This window comes from Psittacula echo, assembly GCF_963264785.1.
Source record: "Psittacula echo genome assembly, chromosome: 7".
NCBI classification, from domain to species: domain Eukaryota; kingdom Metazoa; phylum Chordata; class Aves; order Psittaciformes; family Psittacidae; genus Psittacula; species Psittacula echo.
The window spans coordinates 34402710-34421372 of NC_137740.1; the positions used below are offsets into that span (position 1 = coordinate 34402710).

Consider the following 18663-nt stretch of genomic DNA (forward strand, 5'->3'; position numbering starts at 1 on the left):
AGTTAGATCACTGTACTTCTATATTTAATTTTGTCAAACTTTGGAAGTGGTACAACCGGTGATGCCCAGTCTCGTTTGAACCAACCTGAGCAGCAGGATGCCAGCTTTGTCCTGAACAGGCTGAAGCTACTTGGCAAGCTTCCCCTCAAAGAAGGTTTCCTGCCCAAAAAGGTGATAAAAAACAAAGACCTGGTTAAAAAAACCAGAAAATAAAAATTGAAGAGTGTACTTGTTTTCTAAGGTTGTAGGAAGCTTTCATATGTCTTTCTTGTTGCCTTCACACTTTCAGAGTTGAAGAATTTGCATGCTAGAGGTCGAGTTTTGCTTGTATTGCTGTTCATACTAAACACTGGTTATAAGTATAAAGTAGGGTATGTAGTGGTGGGGTCTTTCAAGGTGGGGAGATTTCAAGGTTTCTACTTTCCTCTGCTGATTTTCTGCATTGGACTGATCACTGTTTCTTGTTCCAAATCTTCTGGAGAGCAACAAGCCTTTCAAGCCTTCCAGCCTTCTACTGTTTCACTTTTACAACAGAACCTATGTGGTTTACAAGCTGATAGCTCAAGATTATGTCCCAGTGGCTCTGCATAGCACTGTGGTGGCCCAACAGTTGCATTGCCAGTGTCAGCGTCCTACCCTGGGGTCAGTCAGCCTGGAGGGTGCTGTCACTGTCATTATAGTAATTGCATTTTTGTTCTATTTGGCAGCTGGTGATGGAGTTCTGCGGCGCAGGCTCTGTCACTGACCTCATCAAGAACACGAAGGGGAACACCTTGAAGGAGGAGTGGATTGCCTACATCTGCAGAGAGATCTTACGGGTATATGCTCAGAGGGAGCTAAATGTTGGGGGTTGTTGGAGTGTTGCAGTTAGTGCTTAGGAGACATGGAATGACTGCCACGCTGCCATGGGCTTTAGCTAAGCCTTTAGCTAAGAGAGCCCTTTAGCTCTCTTAGTTCCCTGACTTTTAACCCTCTTTTTTCCTTCAACAAAAACAACAAAAAAATCCTTAGTATTAATAGGGCAAAGATTTATTTACATTAGAATTATATTTTCAATTGACAGAAAGGTGAGCACTAATAAAGTCTGTGGGAAGAATCTTCATTATTAAAAAGCACCCTGTGTTTTATTAAATCCACATATCTCTGGCTTTAATGGGGATGCTGCAACTTTTGTACCCACAAGATAAATGTTTGACTGGAATGTCTTTAAATGGGCCGTGCCAGAGTCTTGCACTGAGAGATGTCAGCTTCAGCAAAGGCTTGCTTGCATTTTGCACAGCTGAGGTTTTATGATGTGATAGGAATGATTGCCCAAAATAAAAACCTGTCATTCCATGAACAGAGGTTTTGTTCAAGAAGAAACAGAAATATTGGGCATGTGAAGAAAACCTGAGGAAGAGCATTCTTCAAGTGATGGGATGAGAAAAAACAGCCTCAAGTTGTGCCTAGGAAGGTTTAGATTGGGTATTAGGAAAAACTGCCTCACCGAAAGGGTTGTCAACCATTGGAACAGGCTGCTCAGGAAAGTGGTGGAGTCACCATTCCTGGAGGTATTTAAAAGACATGTAGATGTGGTGCCTGGGGACATGGTTTAGTGGTGGATTTGACTTGGCACTGTTAGGTTTATGGTTGCACTTGATGATCTTTTCCCATCTAAACGATTCTATGATTCTGTGAAGGAAAGTGAGGCAACATGACTGCTTCAGAAGGAGGTGTCCAGCACTGCCACTGAGGCTGCTGCTTGTGTCTAGAGGTGACACAGCACTTCCCTGTTGACCCTGAATGACACTGTCTGCACCAACATGATGGGCAGAAGATATGGTGCTGTAGCTAATCAGCTGTTGTGTGGACACTGCTTTCAGTGCCAGAAAACCAGTTATGCAGGCTTATTTTAAATATATGAGCGCTGTGAGTCTACTTCTTAAAATAGTCCCTGGCAGTGAGTCAAAACCCAGCTACTGAATCAAGTCCCAAGGCCACTGTTGAGTGTCATCACTTGTATTTTGGCCGTGCATTGAGCATTGGTTGGCAACCTCCATAGGGTTTCAGATGATGAAAGGTTCCCACCTTCCTGATGGAGAAGGTGGCTCAGACTGGGTTTAGACTTTGGCAGCCAGTTGTAGTTCTAACACGAAGCTCAATCTCATGTTGTTCAAGCATTTATTGAAATTCAGTGAGAATTTTGTTTTGCCTCTGATGCACAAAGGTGCCTCTAACCAGGTATAACATGGCTAAAAAAGGGCTCCCATACAGATTCCACAGTTGTATCCCAGGGTAACAAGTGTAAAATGACCACTAACTAACAGTGGTGATAGCAGAAATTATTTTCTTCCTCAAATTATGAATGTTTAATGTAAAATATAAACCTAATGCAAAATTAGATTTTGAAGTAATCCATATTTTTCCTATGCTGGAAATATAGATGGATGTTACTTTTAAATAATAAATGAATGAAATAAAAATGTAGGTTGCAAAAAGAAATTAATGAGTTAATAAAAAAGCAGAATAGAAAAGCTGGTTTACCTTTGGCCTTTGCGACAGGCTTTTATTTTGAGCTATAGCTCTATTAGGAGTATGTGCAAGTTATAACATTTGCATTTGCATGGTAGCTTTTTTAATATAAGCTTTTCAGTGTGTTAAAGACCAGTTTATTGGACCAGTATAACAAGAGAATTGTTTTCTTCAGTATCTGGATGATGGAAATACAGAAAGGAGACAAAAATATTCTGTTATTTTTGTCACTGAAATTGCTCCCTAAGGCAAGGAGCACATGGGGGGAAGATATGTTTGGAGCTACAGAGGAATTCGGGTTAATATGGGATATGCAGAAACTGAAAGGTTGGGTTTAATCCCTATAGAATTGACGGTTCTCCTGCAATGGAGAGCACCCACTGCAGCACATACAGCCTATCGGTGGGCCTTTTGCTTGCTGGGCATGTCCTCCCAGCGTGTGACATAGGGTAATATTTTGAACACATGCTAAACAAAAGCATTCTGAAGTGGTTAACTCCAACTGTGAATCTTTCGTTTCTGGAGCGTAATTGGTTGAGGAGGAATGTCCGAAAATAACATGCTTTGAACTTGGATTCCTCTAACCTTTCTCTGAATTCTCTAGGGCTTGAGTCATCTACACCAGCACAAAGTAATTCATCGAGACATCAAGGGACAGAATGTATTGCTGACGGAAAATGCAGAAGTTAAACTGGGTAAGAGTGAGTTAGAGCTCTTGGAAACTGCAGGTGATCTGGCTGGAGAGAAGCAGCAAAACTGACTTGTGTACAACTTGGAGAAAGGGGATGGATACTGAGATCTACTCTGTGTTTTTTCTCATGCCAATCTCAATAGCACAACCTTGGGTGTTGACCAAGTGCTGTGTTATAAACTGCTAGTGGTTGATGGCCAAGTTCTGCCTGCAAAGATGTACTTGTAGTGGTGTTTCTGTGCAGGAAGGTAGTTTGGGCAGTTCTTCCATCATATACAGGTTAAGCTAGCTACCATTTTTTCATGCCCCAGACTGAAAGTTGCCCTGTGTGCATTGCCAGACATTATCAAAGTCTGTTCCCCACAGCTTTGTAGAAGTGTCCTACAGGATCATAATTCATTCAGTTTAGTGTGACATAATCCAGACTTATTTTCCACGCTAACTTGTTAGAGACAGCTTAATTTTTAAGAACTACTCAGACTTTCATAGGTGGTGTTAGTCACCCTGGGGAAGACCAGGCATTCATGTAAAGATCATATGGAAGACAGCAGATCAGCATAGATGATGTGTTGATATCCTCAGTTGTCCAGCACCAATGTTAAGGCTGGTTTGCATGTTTTAATTTCTGCTAGTGATGGAAGATCATTTACACTGGTAAAGTGAGGTACAAGCCTTGTTTTCCCATATCTCTCCTCTCTCTTTACAGCAGAATAAAACCTTATTGTAACAGATGGTACCACCAGCTCATTTGGCTGTATGCTGGTGAAGATTCTTCTCCAAGGGGAAATTCTCCAGGGCAAATCTCCAACCACTGTGCTGCGCAAAGTGAACTTAGTGGACCATAGAGTATTCTGGCATTGATTTGATTTCATCAGGTTTTGCTTCATTTTGCAGCTCTCTGCTTAACATTTCCCTATGGGCCTTTGTCCTTCGCCCTTAGTTCCTGAAGTCTTTTGCATTTCCAGTAAGAATTTAGATAGAAAAATGAGGCTTCTACCAATACTTGACAGGCTTTAATTCAAATGAGAAAGCATAGAACAAAGGCAGTGGCTTATTAATGTTGATAACCCTGTTTCTCATTAGTATGAGGAGCTGTGATCTCTTTTTATTGCCTCCTGGCAAGGAGGAAAAGGCACAGGGTTTCATATAAAACCTGGACATCAAATGGATCAGGTTTGTCCTTGAATGACCTCTGTTGATCCCAGCAAAGATCAAACAGGAATATCTCTGGCTGCGTATTTCTTTCCTGACCACATAGAGGAGTTGATCTGAATGAACTCTATGTTTTACATTCAGCAGAGAGGTGATGCTTAGGTTTGTCTCTGACCTTACAATGCCCTATTCTGTCTGATCCACAGTGGATTTTGGTGTCAGTGCTCAGCTGGACAGAACAGTGGGCAGGAGAAACACCTTCATTGGAACGCCTTACTGGATGGCCCCTGAGGTCATTGCCTGCGATGAAAATCCTGATGCTACTTACGACTTCAAGGTACCTAAACAAGCATCCTCCTACTCATCTATATGTCATTACAGATGTAATCTTTGCAAAGTCTAGCACGTTTACTAGTAAGGCAGGGAAGAAATTAAGGCAGCACTTACCGGAGTTTGCAATGAGAGTTGTGATTGTAAACATCTGAAATAGGTACTTGGTATAATCTCAGGTTTTATGCCCCAGTAACATGAACTTGAGCACTTAGGGATTTCGTATATTCTTGCAGCTTTGAAAAATATGTTGACAAGCAGCATAGTCTCCTGCTTTCTGGCTGTTGGATTTTGAGATGCCAGTTCAGGTCCAATGTGAATCTTTGTTGTGCTGCTCATGTATCCAAATTTACTGTGAAGAAGTCTTTCCCCATGCTAAGAAAGGTGTCAGACTGAGGCTTCCTACCTCCCAGCTTGCTTTTCAGTGCTGCATGTTTAAATACTACAGTCAAACATGCTGTATTTGCTCTATTTCGTGAGGGGAAAGGAGGGGCAGCCATAAGGGGAGATTGTGAGAGGAGACAGGCAGTGGCAATGAGGGGAAAGGAGGGCGGTCCTGAGGGGAGATCATGAGGGAGAGGAAGGGCAGCTGTAAGGGGAGATCATGAGGGGAGACGAGGGGTGGTCATGAGGGGTGAAGGGCAGTTGTGAGGGGAGATCATGAGGGTAGACGAGCGGTGGCCCTGAGGGGGAAGATCATGAGGGGAGAGAAAGGGTGGCCTTGAAGGAAGATCGTGAGGGAAAGCAGGGGCAGCCATGAGGGAAGATCGTGAGGGCAGAGGAGGGACAGCCATGAGGGGAGATCATGAGGGGAGAGGAGAGGTGTCCATGAGGGGAGATTGTGAGGGAAGAGGAGGGGTGGCCATGAGGGAGATCAAGAGGGGAGAGGAAGGGCGGCCATCAGGGGAGATCATGAGGGGAGAGGAAGGGTGGCCATGGGGGGAGATCATGAGGGGAGAAGAGGGGTGGCCATGAGAGAAGATCGTGAGGGCAGAAGAGGGATAGCCATGAGGGAAGATCATGAGGGGAGAGGAGGGTGGCCATGAGGGGAGAGGAAGGGCGGCCATGAGGGAGATCATGAGGGGAGAGCAGGGGCAGCCATGGGGTGTGAGGGGGTCATCATGAGGGGAGATGAAGGGCGGCCATGAGGGGAGATCATGAGGGTAGAGGAGGGGTGGCCATGAAGGGAGATCGTGAGTTGAGATGAGCTGTGGCCGTGCGGGAGATCATGAGGGGACAGCAGAGGCAGCCATAGGATGTGAGGGGTTCACCATGAGGAGCAGTTTTGAGGGAAGATCATGAGGGTAGAGGAGGGGTGGCCATGAGGGGTAGGGGCGGCAGCTCTACAGTGTGGACCACTGTGGGTGGCAGATGAGGGGTGGCTGCAAGTGGAGATTGTGAGGGGCAGCCATGTGGCGAGATCAATTTGCCCTTTGTGACATGGTTTAGTGGTGGGCTTGGCAATCCTGGGGTAATGGTTGGACTTGATGTTCTTAATGGCCTTTTTCAACCTATTGATTCTGTGATTCTCTTTGCTCTGGAGGGAAGTCAGGTCAGGTTTAGAAAGAGCAGAATCACATCTCCTGGCCTGCAGGCTGGTATTCGCAGGGAGATCTGAAGGCTGCCACACACTCCGAGGTTCAGGGGGCTGACCTACTTTTCACATGTCTCTCTAGCATGTTTGAAGTTTATTTTTGGATTGGTGGCAACACAACAGTGCTGCTGAATTACAATGTGGCAAAGAGCAGGTCCGCTGGAGAGTTTGGAATCCCACCTCCCCTTTCAAACAACAGCAAATTCTGAAGATTAAAAGAGGAAAAGCTTAATGTACTTCATCCTGTTTCTGCTTCACTGCAAGTTTCTGAACACACATCTATAGAAATGTCCCTTGGAGTTTTTTTTGTCCCTTTGTTTTTTGAAGCATCCAGAACTTGAATTTCTAGCTCAAAACCCCCTAAGGTGCACTGAGGATGTCCAGAGAGGAGAGTAAGACACTGACACATGAGCTTTGGGAAAAGAAGCTCAGACACATAAAAGCCCACTGTACTTCTGATTGTGTGCATGCTGAGAGGTCACTTTGCAAGGTAATGTTTAATAAGGACTTTGAGCCCCTCTGGTGTGGAGCAAGGTGGCTGCTTTCTAACAGTAGGGCACCGGAATGTAATAGTGCAACAGCCCACCATCGTGGCACAATTTGGACTGCCATTACAAATCACTCAGAGAAATTTTTGAGAGGTGAAGGATTTTAAAGTAACCAAGCGATGATTTGGTATTGCAGCTATTTGAGTGCATCAGTCAACTTTTGAACTGATGGTTTTTCCAGAAAGCAGCTCTCCATTCTGAGTTCAGACTCTGGGTTACATAAATCGTTAATGAAAAGGACACGTAGAAATAGTTTAATCTGCAATTACTTAATACTCTTTGATTAACCAATTGCAACAGGCATTTCCTCAGCTCTGCTGATGGCAGTGCTTCTTAGCAGGGCTATGGCCTGCACTAGCTGCTCTTGCTGCTTCTCCACTGGCAGCAACCTGGTGCAACACTCTATTCACAGCTTTTTATTATTGTTTTTTTCTTAAAAAGGACTGATATCTTCATAGGCTACATTCTACCCCCAGAAATCCCTGAGGTTTTTCCTCTTTCCAAAATAACTAGGGCACTTAACATGCCGATGCACAAGCGCCGCAACCAGAATCCCTCTATTGTCCCTGAGGATCAAATGCTCATAGCGAGCTGAGATGCCTGTGCCTCTGTAGTTGGCATTGACAGTTTTCCCTTGGCCGGGGGTATGAAACAGAAGGTTGATTGCTGCCAACACATCCACTGTGGGGTGGTTTTGGAGCTCGTGATGATATGGGGTCCACCAGACATTAATTTGTACTCTGAATCACATCCCTGCACTTGATGCTCTGGCTTTGCAGGGAGAAGGGGAGGCATGTGAATGACAATTATTACTTTTAAAAGGGATGCAAATCAGATGCTCTCAGGTTTAGCTGACCAGCTTAAAACAGTGAATACAAAAGATGAGATTTATGGGGTGAAAAAAGGAATCCTTGCAGGCTTAATCTTTTGGACAAAAAGCCTCTGATCTCACTGCTTTCTTAGCCAGAAAGAGATGCCTGTGTAATCTATGGAAGAAGTCAGTAAATACCTCCTCACAAAAATAAAGTGCTTTAAAAAATAACAAATAGAAACCCCACATTGTTGAGGATATTTGTTGTTTTTTCCTCACAGTCTTCCTTTTTTCTTTAGAAATATCTTGTCAATAAGCTTAGACTCAAAAGGAGGGGGAGGGGAGAAGCTTACTTCCCTTCCCAACTCAAGGCAATGGAAATACATGAGCACAGCATCTTTTTGCTGGATGGACTGAAAAGCTTTTCAGTCTCAAAAATAAAAACCCCACAGAAAAAAAATAAATCTGAATTCCAGATCATTATAAAATGCATGCTTCCCGCTGGGTTTCTGCTTTCTCTGGGAGACTGAAAGGTGATAATCCCTTTCTATATTGCTCCAGTTTTAAGGTCATTTGGCATCTTGAATATAATACTGGGCACCTTGATATGGAAAGACACACTAGGAATTTGGCAACCCAAAGGGAAGGGGGTCATGTGTGCTGAATCATATGGAAAGACTGCAATAAGTAAGTATGCAGCAGAAGTCCTGGCTGACCAGAAACAAAGAATGGATGAGACTGTCCTGTAAAAGGGCTGGAAATAGTATTTGAGAGAGAATTTTTAAGCAGGTACAAAGATGTGTACAAGGACAGCATTTGTAAGTTGAGAACTTAAGTTAAAAATGAGGAAAAGTGCCTTGAGACTGAAAATCAGAGTTGTCTTTCCTAGAGGGTATATGTGAGAAGGTGCTTGTGGTCCCTAGAGGCTCTTTTTAGCTCTGGCTGAGCTTCTGGGGCTCTGTACTGGGAAAAACAACCTTTCTGTGATTTGCTTGCTCAATTGCAGGTTTAGAGACTTGAGGAGGTTTGGAAAGGGCAGCTCTTGAGTCAGAGGGAGAAAACTAAAGTAGGACTGTGAGGATGTGACAGAGAGCAGGGTGAAGGGAGAGCAAGATGTGAGAGTTGGAGGTTCAGGAGGAAGGGTGGAAGGCAGAGTCCGTCCCTTACACTCTGAGATGTACATTTACAACATTTACTGGTTTTGATGTGCTAACTGGAATTTAGCTGGTCTCCATCCAGCATCAGCTGTAGCCCCGTAGCATCAGGCTTGTTCTGGTCTCCTGTGCACCTCCAGCTTCTGCCCTTGCCATTGCCAGCTTCCCATCACAGTCAGGTGTCTCCACCCCCCTGGACATGTGTTGGAGGCTGTGCTTGAGATGAAAGCACAAAAATTAATCTGGGTCCTATTCCCAATGCGCAGTGGGTGCTGGGTTGTGAATCTTTAGCAGTCCTATACATGATGTCCAGAATAACAAATTAGCTGCCTTCTGCCAAAAAATGAAGTTGCAGCAATGTCATTAGGGAAGGTGCTCATTCTCTCTTACTGGGCACGTACTGTGTCTGGCTCTGCTGCTGCCAGGAGAGCCAGGCCATCCTTTGGGGCTTGTTACCAGATCTAGAGGAGAGCTGCAGCTCATTAGTGATGGTGGGGTGGGAAGGAGGCACTGCTGGGGAGCTCACCACTGCTCTCAGTCAGGGAGTTGCAAGTGTCCCTGTTTGCAAGGGAGAAAGTGAAGGAGGAGTGAAATGAAATCAAGTATGAACTCAAAGAGGTTTCTAGACAGGTGTGTTCTCTCTGCTGTGATCATTCAGGAGATTCAACCAACCATGTGGGCTGAGCAGGACTTGGGAACAGGGTAGATAAGTGTCCATTTATTTACACTTGTCCATAAGTGTCACACTGGCGAAACACTGCTTTGCAGGCTTCAATTTAATGAGTCCATGATTCAAGAGCCCCTGAGGTATCTCAAGGTACTTCATGTTTTCTATCTGTTCCAGGAAGCCTGTTTTCTGTGGAGCTATATCAAATGCATGGATGAGCATCACCTAGCTTTAAACAGGGAGCCACCAGCTGGGGGTACTGCCTACCTCAGCTGTGAAACTGAGGAGTATTTTGTCACCAGCTTGTCCAGAAGCTGGGGATTTGTTCTTTGGTGCGCAGGGCTTGTTAGAATACCCCCACCAGGGGACCTTCAGGTCATCAGCATCTCCTTAGGCAGTGCCTTCACTCAGCTACTGGGAGCAGTGCCACAGCAAGGTCACCATGCCCTACTTTGGAAATGCTGTGAGCATTTTGAAATAAGTCTTTGTGATAAAGAGAAGGGTTGGGAACGTCTTCTAAAGCTCTAGCACATGGCAAGACGATGAGACCAAGGTGTGGGTGTGGGGGCTTGCAGAGGACACACAGATATGGCTCACAGGACTGAGCCCTCTGGGCTGGGGAGAGCCACGCTCCCCCCCTTGCCTGGTGCCCACCGCTGTGACGATGCTTCCTGCATCACACATGTCCTTCTGCTTTCTCTTACAGAGTGACTTGTGGTCTTTGGGGATAACGGCCATTGAAATGGCGGAAGGCGCTCCCCGTAAGTAGATGCATTGATCTGCTTTAGTTAACCCTGGGCTGTAATGTGCTGGGGGTTGCTGAGCACCAGCCAGCACTTGGTTCTGTGGGAGAAACCCCATGCAAAGGTTTTTCCAAGCAACCTGGGCTCCCTGAGATGGGGCTTTCAGGGGCCATGGGAACAAAGCGTGGCCCTGAGCAGTGGGCAAAGGTGTATGACTCCTGATACGTCACTTGAGCGCTATGGGACTCAGTTTCCTCAAATACAGCTGAAGAAGGGGTGGAGGACTGGAAGTAGGTAAAAGACTGCTCCTCAGAGCTGGTGTTCTACCACCCTCCATGGTGATACAGGTAGTGACACACTGGGTTCATATGATGCATCTACACAGGTCATACTGGTGTGGCTTTTAAGTGTTACCCTGGGACTGCCCTCGTGTGCCGGTAAGTGCAAGTCAGTAAAGCAGAGCACAGTGGCACACAGTGCAGCTGTACCATGCTCTGGGCCTGTTGCTGTCAGCACCTGGCAGGGTACTGAGGACACGCAACTGCAGGAGTGCAGGCATCCCCAGCTAGCCCTGCTGCTGAGACAAGTGGTGCTGGGGACACACATCAGCTCTCACCGGAGCTGCAGGCTGCTGCGGGGACAAGGGGTTGTCACTGTAAATCCTCCTGCCATGCAGGTCTTGCAGCTTCAGAGGAAACCTGGGATCTTCCCAGCTGAGTGTGTAGCCTTTCTTTAGAAAACCTGGGGAGTCCGTGAGATGCTGTGCCATGTTTAATGTCTCTTCTTGCAAATTGCAGCTCTCTGTGACATGCATCCAATGAGAGCCCTCTTCCTCATCCCCCGCAACCCAGCCCCGAGGTTGAAATCAAAAAAGTGGTGAGTCTCTCTCTCAATCTCCAATGACTGTACAAACTTTTCTGGAGCAACTTGTTTCTGCAACCCAGGCATGCTGGGGACTTGGTGTTTACATTTATATAGCTTCAGGGGTTCACAGTCTCCAGCATGACTCCCATGAGAACAGGTTTGGGTCTTGATCTCCTAAGGAGAGACAATTTTGTCTGAAGGAGTCTCTAACCATGGGATGGAGGGCTTCCTAAGTAGGCAGAGGGGAATGCTCTCTTAACACTGCAATTTCACAGCATGGAGTTGGCTTTTCCAAGGCAATTCACACAGCCTGAAACTAGATGACACTTTGATTGACTCCTGTTTCTTTCCAGTCAGGTTCCGTTTTCAAGTGGAAACATGATTCAAGGCCAAAAAAAAGGATAGTTTATCTTGAAAAACCCAGGAATGCAGAGATTTGTACTTAGTTTGGGCTTTATTTTAAAATTCTGCAGGAAAAAATACATGGAGCCTGCCAACAAAAACCTGTAGGAAAAATATTCCTGAAGTCCAGCAGATGTTGTTTTGTTACTGCATGTTCTGTACCAATGGAGCTGGAGTCCTTAAAAACACTTATCTTTGATTTGTGCTGTTTGCCTGCTCAGGTTCAACAGTGATTTCGTCAGGAAAGATATACCAGATGTTAGAGAGACAGCACAGCCCCTTGCTCCCAGATAGGCTGAGCTGACAGAGGGAAGTTTTACCTTATTCTTTAAAATTATATACTTATTATCTTATTGAAACAACACAAAAAGAAGAGCAGTGGGTAAGTATTTAATATACCTGGTGCCACAGCAACAGGTATTTTGATGCTGGGAGAGGAATGAGAGGGGTTTGGAGTCCTTTGCATCAGATGCATGGTGCTGGAGTTTTAGGACCAGCCCCTAAAATCTGACCCAGGCTTTGGCAGGGAGCATCTTAATTTTGTCAGCCCAATTACCAGCTGCTGCAGTACGAAACCAGGAGCAGAGGAACCTTTCCCAGCTGGCTCTGCAGAGGGTGTCATAGATGCTCACTCTCCTTGCACAGCCTTTCGAGGTTACCATTGTTCAGCTGAGGAAATAGTTTATACATTGTTTTCTGCCACATCACTAGTCTCCTACTTTCATTTTCACTGCTAAAGCACTAAATAGATTGTGGGACTTCAGTTTATTTTTCATACAAAAGTGATGTTTATGCAGCAAAGGCTTCCTCATCCTCCAGAGGAGAGCTGAAGATAGTGGGTTTTGAGCAGAACATTTCCCTGTCTTCTTAAGGTGATAACAGAGCCTCAGCTGGAAGTTGTATTTTAGTCCCTCCTCTGAGATACAAGGATGTGCTTTGTGCAAGTCAGGGTGTTTCTTGGAACTACCTTCCCCTTGCATGTCTGGTGGCTGTCTCAGGTGCACATCTCGTGGTGGTGAACAGTGGTGGTGTCTGCCCAGGGTCAGCTGCTCTATCCAGTGCTGTATTCTGTACTTGCCAGCGTCGAGCTTTGAGAGCAGGATCACCTGGGACATGTAGTGTTCACCTGGCCCTCCATGAGCAAGCAGGGGTCCCTGGTCTCCAGCATAGCTCAAACCTATATGCATCTTCCAAGCTTTCATTGCAGCGGGAAGCTCCAAAGGATCCAGAGAAAGCTCCACCAACTCCTCCTTTTCTTTAAGAGCAATTTTTGTCATTTTGTCATTTCTCACCTGGAGGTTCTGGGAACAGCCAAGATGGATCTTGGCATTGTGCAAGCCCAACCCAAGAAGACTGGAGATGTTTGAGTAGGCTTTCGCAGTGGCTCTCTGGCAGTCAGTGGGCTGTTGTGCACAAGCACAGATCACAAGAGAAAAGCAAAATGAAGAAAGGTTCAACTTGAACCTTGAATTTGTCCTTGTTTTAGTGCACGGCAACATATAAAAGTACACCAGGTGGTGTACGTTAATGAAATTAAAGTCTTCAGTATAATTTTCTTTCCCAATTAAAGCCAGCCAGCAACGAAGCTTCATTTTCTTCTTCCTGCGCTTAGCAAGTAAAAATGAACTTGAGCTTCAGCGATGTTGTTCCCATAAACACTCCATAGCCCTGCCTTATAAGAGATGACAAGCCCTCTTTGTTAATGAGGTGATTATTTGCAGTGTGATAGTGCTTCTCATCCAAGCAGCCACAAAAGACTTTGCAAACACTGATTGAAGCTTTACAAACCCCAAGAGCTAGAGGAGCACGTGTTTCATGAAGGTGGGCTGACCTATGCCTGGGGAGGAGATGAGACGTGTTATGGCATCCTCTTGGATCAGAGCCGGGGGAAACTCTTGTCTTCTGCTCCAGTGAGGGCTGAGCTGTGCCACTGGACTGGCTCAGTTTTTTTAAGATTGCAGGAAAACCAGAGGCCTGAGCTGGTGCCTGTCTGTAGTTTTTCAGCCAGCTCAAGAATACAAAAGTGTCTTAGGGCACTGGGACCCCCATCCTGAAGAGATGGGAAAACCCATCACTGGAGGATAACTTTGTAGTTACTTCACCTCAACAGTGTTTGTGGGTGCTGTGGACCAAGCATCCAGGACTGGAGTCCCTCCTGTTTCACATCAACAAGGGAGAATCATATTTTAGAAGCAGAGATTTTTTTGAGCATCACATGGATTGTCCCTTCTGGATTCACCAAGACACGGGGTTTCTTGAGGCAAGGTGCAGAAAGAAGATTTGCTCGTTAAGAAAGCTGGAGGGAGGATTTAATTGGATCAAGTAGTGTGTTTTATTTTTGCATCTCAATTTGTATGGATTAGCATTTAAAAGATGAATCACTTTTAGTCTGACAGCTTAAAAGTAAAATCCCCGAAAGCTTACTGTTTTATTTCTAATGCAATTCTGTAGTATCTGTTGGCTTCTGACATTAATTTACACTCGTTTACACTATTTGCTAAAGCAACATAAGGTATAGTGGCCTGGCAACATTTCTTCCTTGTAAATCCCTGTTCTTTTGGGTTTATAATGGGGTGAGATTAGTTCCAGGAAAACTCCGGGTATGCAACACTTGAGACTAAGAGAAACCTGCAAAGGTGTAGCTGAAATTGTTTTAGCTGAGATTCAATGTAAGTGTTCGTGGGAGAGCAAACTGTGAGCTGGGGCTGGGCTCTATCACCCACAGCCACATTCCCACCTCTGCCCAAGCCATGCTGCTCAAAGAGCATGTCCGTTTGCATGGATCATGATCAGGGAGACCAGGTCATGGTGCTCCCCAGGACCTGGTGGGTTAATAAAACTGCTGAGTCTCCTTAAGAGTGCAGGGAAGAGCTGCAGGCAGTGAGCATTATCCATTTAACAAGCCATGTAATGTTAAGTGGTTAAATCTACCAATAAAAAAAAAAAAAAAAAAGAAAAATCAACCTAGGTAGTCCCACTCAGCTTCAGAAAGGTACCTCTCCTGAAACACCACCCGGGGCCTTAAAATATGGGAAACAATCCATTAAGGAATTGCATTTATATCTTTGTGTCGTGTCTTGTTTCTACCTACAGTTTCACAGATTAGAGGGAAGGGAGAAGGAATGCTCCCTTGCATTTTCTTGGTCACCATTCATGACATCTGGCTTTGATAATTTGCTGGTCATACCGATGGTTCCTAACTTTCTCCAAACTCACCAGAATGGTGGGTTCTCCTGACTGCACCAGGAAGGCAAAGACAGGAGCGTACATGGGAAGAGTAGGAGAGGATGAAGCGAAAGAGGGCACATGTGATGGTGCAGCTTTGAGATAGTGCTAAGCATCAAGAGAGGTTATGGGAATCCTTTTGGATTGCTGTATCTGAGCCAGAACTGTGTAACAGCCAAACATTCTTCTCAAATACCTGCAGGTTTCTCACTTTCTAATACAAGAATGTACCTGTTTTTTTCTGTACCTTCCTTTTCTGTACTTGTCCAGGTCTAAAAAGTTTCAGTCCTTCATTGAGAGCTGCCTAGTGAAGAACCATAGCCAGAGACCAACCACAGAGCAGCTGATGAAGCACCCCTTCATCCGAGACCAGCCCAATGAAAGGCAGGTCCGCATCCAGCTCAAGGACCACATTGACAGGACTAAGAAGAAGCGAGGCGAGAAAGGTTAGTGGAGAAGGGAGAAGGGTAAGTGGAGAAGCTGTACTCTGGGCAATCCTTGACCTCTGCCATGGGCTTGGAGATCCCTAGCATAGACCAAACCATATCTAGGCAGGCGAAGTGTTTTGGTAGAAGAAGGATGGCAAAAAGGACTGGGTTTCTCATGGTCTCAGTACCAGTTTCCCTTATGCAGATGGCTAAGTTTGTTTGCAGATTGGTTGAGTTAAATAGTTGTGGTCCTTCTGTGTGACCACTCTTCTGATTGCTTTGAGGTCAGATTATTTTGTTTGATTTGATTTCTCTCAGTCATTGAAAATACCCATGTCAAAACCCATCAGTGTTCATACAAAACCTACAGGTGACTCATTAGAACTAATCAGTGGTTTAAAATATTTTTTTTTTACTCTGCTGAAAAATTGTGTCTTTTTTTGTCCAGGTGGTAATTTGCACATGGAACATTTAAGCTTTGATTAATTAAAATGTGTGTATAAAATTTACATCTGAATATTTATGTACTGGCACGTGGGAGGGAGAAGCTGCTAAACAGTTCACATATTTCATGCCAAGTCTGTTGATCTATGTGACATTCATGATGCACCAGCAATGAGCAGAGTTGTGCAAATGAACGTCTAGATAAGACCCTTGCCCCAAAGCAATTCCATTGACTAGGAATAACCTATTAAACTGAAGGCCATATCAAAGTCTTCTGGAATGAAGATCAGGTAGCCAAAGGAACGTGTTGAAGTATTCAGCTGCTTGTGAACTGAGTTTTAATTTGAAAGCTCATATGTAGAATCCAGCAAATTAATAATGTTGCTATTGCTCTTCTTGTTGGTAGTGGTATTAATTTTTCATGCATACTTTGCAGCCCCTTGTAATAAATTTCACTACAATCAAAACAATAAAGTGGGATCCCAGTGAGGTATTAAATGTGTTTAGTCTGGTAAATGAAGGTTGGACCCTAGAGATGGAGAGTAATTGGATAAATGCAAGCCTTTCTTTTACTATAATTATCTTCATCTGATAAAGATGGTATCCCAATAGAAATCACAGTATGTAGCACAACATTGAAGTTGAGCTTTTACATAGGTGTCTTCATTGCTCGGAAAATACATGGATTTGCATAAGAAGAGCGTATGTTTAGGGAGAGAGTAGTTGGTGACTTCAGAGACATAGTTAAATCCCATCTTCCAGTACCTGTGGCTTCAATAGTTTGTGGTGCTCCTCCCTTTGAAGAACCCGCCTGAAGAATGGGGTCAGTCACTGTCATACAGAGATAAATTCTTATTTTATGGACACCTGTCTCTTTACACTGAGTGTCTGTGGTTACTGGGGCCGTTGCCCACTGTGCTGGTGCTGCCCGTGGCACTCCAGCCAAGACTGCAGCCCTCTTCCCCTGATTGCAGCACAGGCATTCAAGGTGCCAGTACCCAGGGTACTGCCTTTCAGCCCTCTGTAAAAACAGAAGATGCGGAGAAATGATCGTGCCTGTTCTTCGCCATATGAGAAGAAGAGTTGTCTGTTCTGCCTATAGAGCTCTGGGGTTTTCAACCACTGGAAAAACAAATGAGTCCAGCAAAGGACACTGATGAGCAATTCTGTTCCTAGATGAGACAGAGTATGAGTACAGTGGAAGTGAGGAGGAGGAGGAGGAAAATGACTCTGGAGAGCCCAGGTAAGAATCAGCATTTCATTTATTCCCTTACGTGTCTGTAACTCTATAAAATCAGATTGGATTACAGGCTGACGTGAACTAGAAATGGAAAAAGGACAGTTTGAACACCGACTCCTGTTTCCTGGCAGAACAGAGTATATTCCCTTTGCTGGATGGCATGTGGATATAAACTGATGCTCTAGGTCACCCTATGCAAAAGCTGGGGAAAAAGACCCAGGTACCCTATCCCGTGTGGGATCTGCAGCAGAATGTGGTGCTGTCATGGAAATGTGGGTATTTAGATGTGTAAAAACTGTGAGTTGAAATTAAAGAAGACTCATTAAAATGCAGTTCTTTACATCCAAGTGTAACTCCCTATTTCAGCGTAACTTTTCACCATGAAACCTCTCTAGAGCTGCTGCAAGTGTGGTAGGGCTGGAACTTTCTTTGGTGACAATTTTCAGGCCATTGTAAATGAGTATCAAGTTATTCCATTATTGCACTGAGATAATATTTTAATAGCTTGCAATGATTCATGCTAAATGTGCTTTGTGAACGGCTTCAGTGTGTGCCACTGAAGCAGAAGCAGCTTTGGTTAGAAACTTAATGTAAAGGAAGCCTTTAGCAAATGAATTATTAGTGAGCCATGCTGCTCTGCCCCAACATGTGTGGTCCCCCCATCCCTCCATCCATTGCTGCCCAAGTTCTGTCAGGTGTTCGAATGCTGTTAGGATGAAGGGGAGAGGGCCACATTGGAAAATCGTGCAGAACTCCCCCTGGCAAGAGGTTTAAGGGAGCAGGAAAGGGTTCTTTCTTCTCTGATGCTTCTCTCCTGTGTAGCTCCATCCTAAACCTGCCTGGGGAGTCAACACTGAGACGGGATTTCTTGAGGCTACAGTTGGCGAACAAGGAGCGGTCAGAAGCACTGCGCCGGCAGCAGCTGGAGCAGCAGCAGCGGGAGAATGAGGAGCACAAGCGGCAGTTGCTGGCCGAGCGGCAGAAGCGGATTGAGGAGCAGAAGGAGCAGAGGCGAAGGCTGGAGGAGGTAACTGGCCAGAGCCAAACAATGGGCTGGCAAAGGATGTTTTCACATGGAACAGCATGATTTCTGGTAGCAGGTCCCAAGTGACTGTTCTCAGCCTGGTTTAAGATGACCATGTCCTAACCTTTCTAGCTCATAACCCCAAATGTTTTGTTAGACTGGTCAAACCCCCCTGCTCATCTTTTTTACATACTCACCTCCAGCCACTCCTCACCATAGGAAGTGTTGCCAGTTCTTGCAAAGGTAATAATGATGGTTTGCTATAAATAAACCCCTGAAATACCAAACTTAAAGGGATCCCTGGAACTACTGAGCAGAGGTAGCTCATTATTGGGGTGACAGCTGTATTCTGTCGAAGTGGGCAAAACTTACTGGTCCAGGCATCTGTCAGCTTCATTATTGTTATTTGTTACTGTGGACTGTTACAGCTGAGAAGCTGAAAAGCTCCCTTTCACCACATCCATGTGCCGCTTGTGTCCCCTTTAGTCCCTAATTTCAACTTCAGTCCTTCCAGTCCCTGCAAATTATAATTTCTCTTGTAGGGGAGGGGCAGATGCCTGCCTGACTTGTGCAATGATCCGTATGTGCCCCAAAGGATAAGATTTTACTACTTTTGTCTTAACATACCAGCTACAAATGTGATCGGTCAGAAAATTATACACCCCATTTAAAATCCAGCTGCAGGATTTGACTTTGGGAGTCCCTGAGCTGCTCAGCCTGTCTGCATACTCTATAGAAAGCACTTGCTTTTGGTTTAGCTCCTGTTTCTTGGATTGTGGAAGTCCACCAAAAAAAAAGAAAAAGGAAGGGAGCTTTTCCCCTGCTTTTGGGGTTT

The 18663-nt window shown here is 45.0% G+C and overlaps 1 protein-coding gene across 4 annotated transcripts in view; it reads left to right on the forward strand.

Annotated features, from left to right (window-relative positions):
- Positions 1-18663, forward strand: part of TNIK (TRAF2 and NCK interacting kinase) — an 84340-nt gene that overhangs the window by 10742 nt on the left and 54935 nt on the right. For all 4 annotated transcript variants that reach the window (XM_080622675.1, XM_080622676.1, XM_080622677.1 and 1 more), the window contains exons 3-10: positions 708-818; positions 3116-3206; positions 4561-4691; positions 10165-10219; positions 10999-11077; positions 14963-15138; positions 16741-16807; positions 17627-17831. In XM_080622675.1, the coding sequence (XP_080478801.1) occupies positions 708-818; positions 3116-3206; positions 4561-4691; positions 10165-10219; positions 10999-11077; positions 14963-15138; positions 16741-16807; positions 17627-17831 (915 nt within the window). The remainder of the gene's footprint in view (positions 1-707; positions 819-3115; positions 3207-4560; positions 4692-10164; positions 10220-10998; positions 11078-14962; positions 15139-16740; positions 16808-17626; positions 17832-18663) is intronic.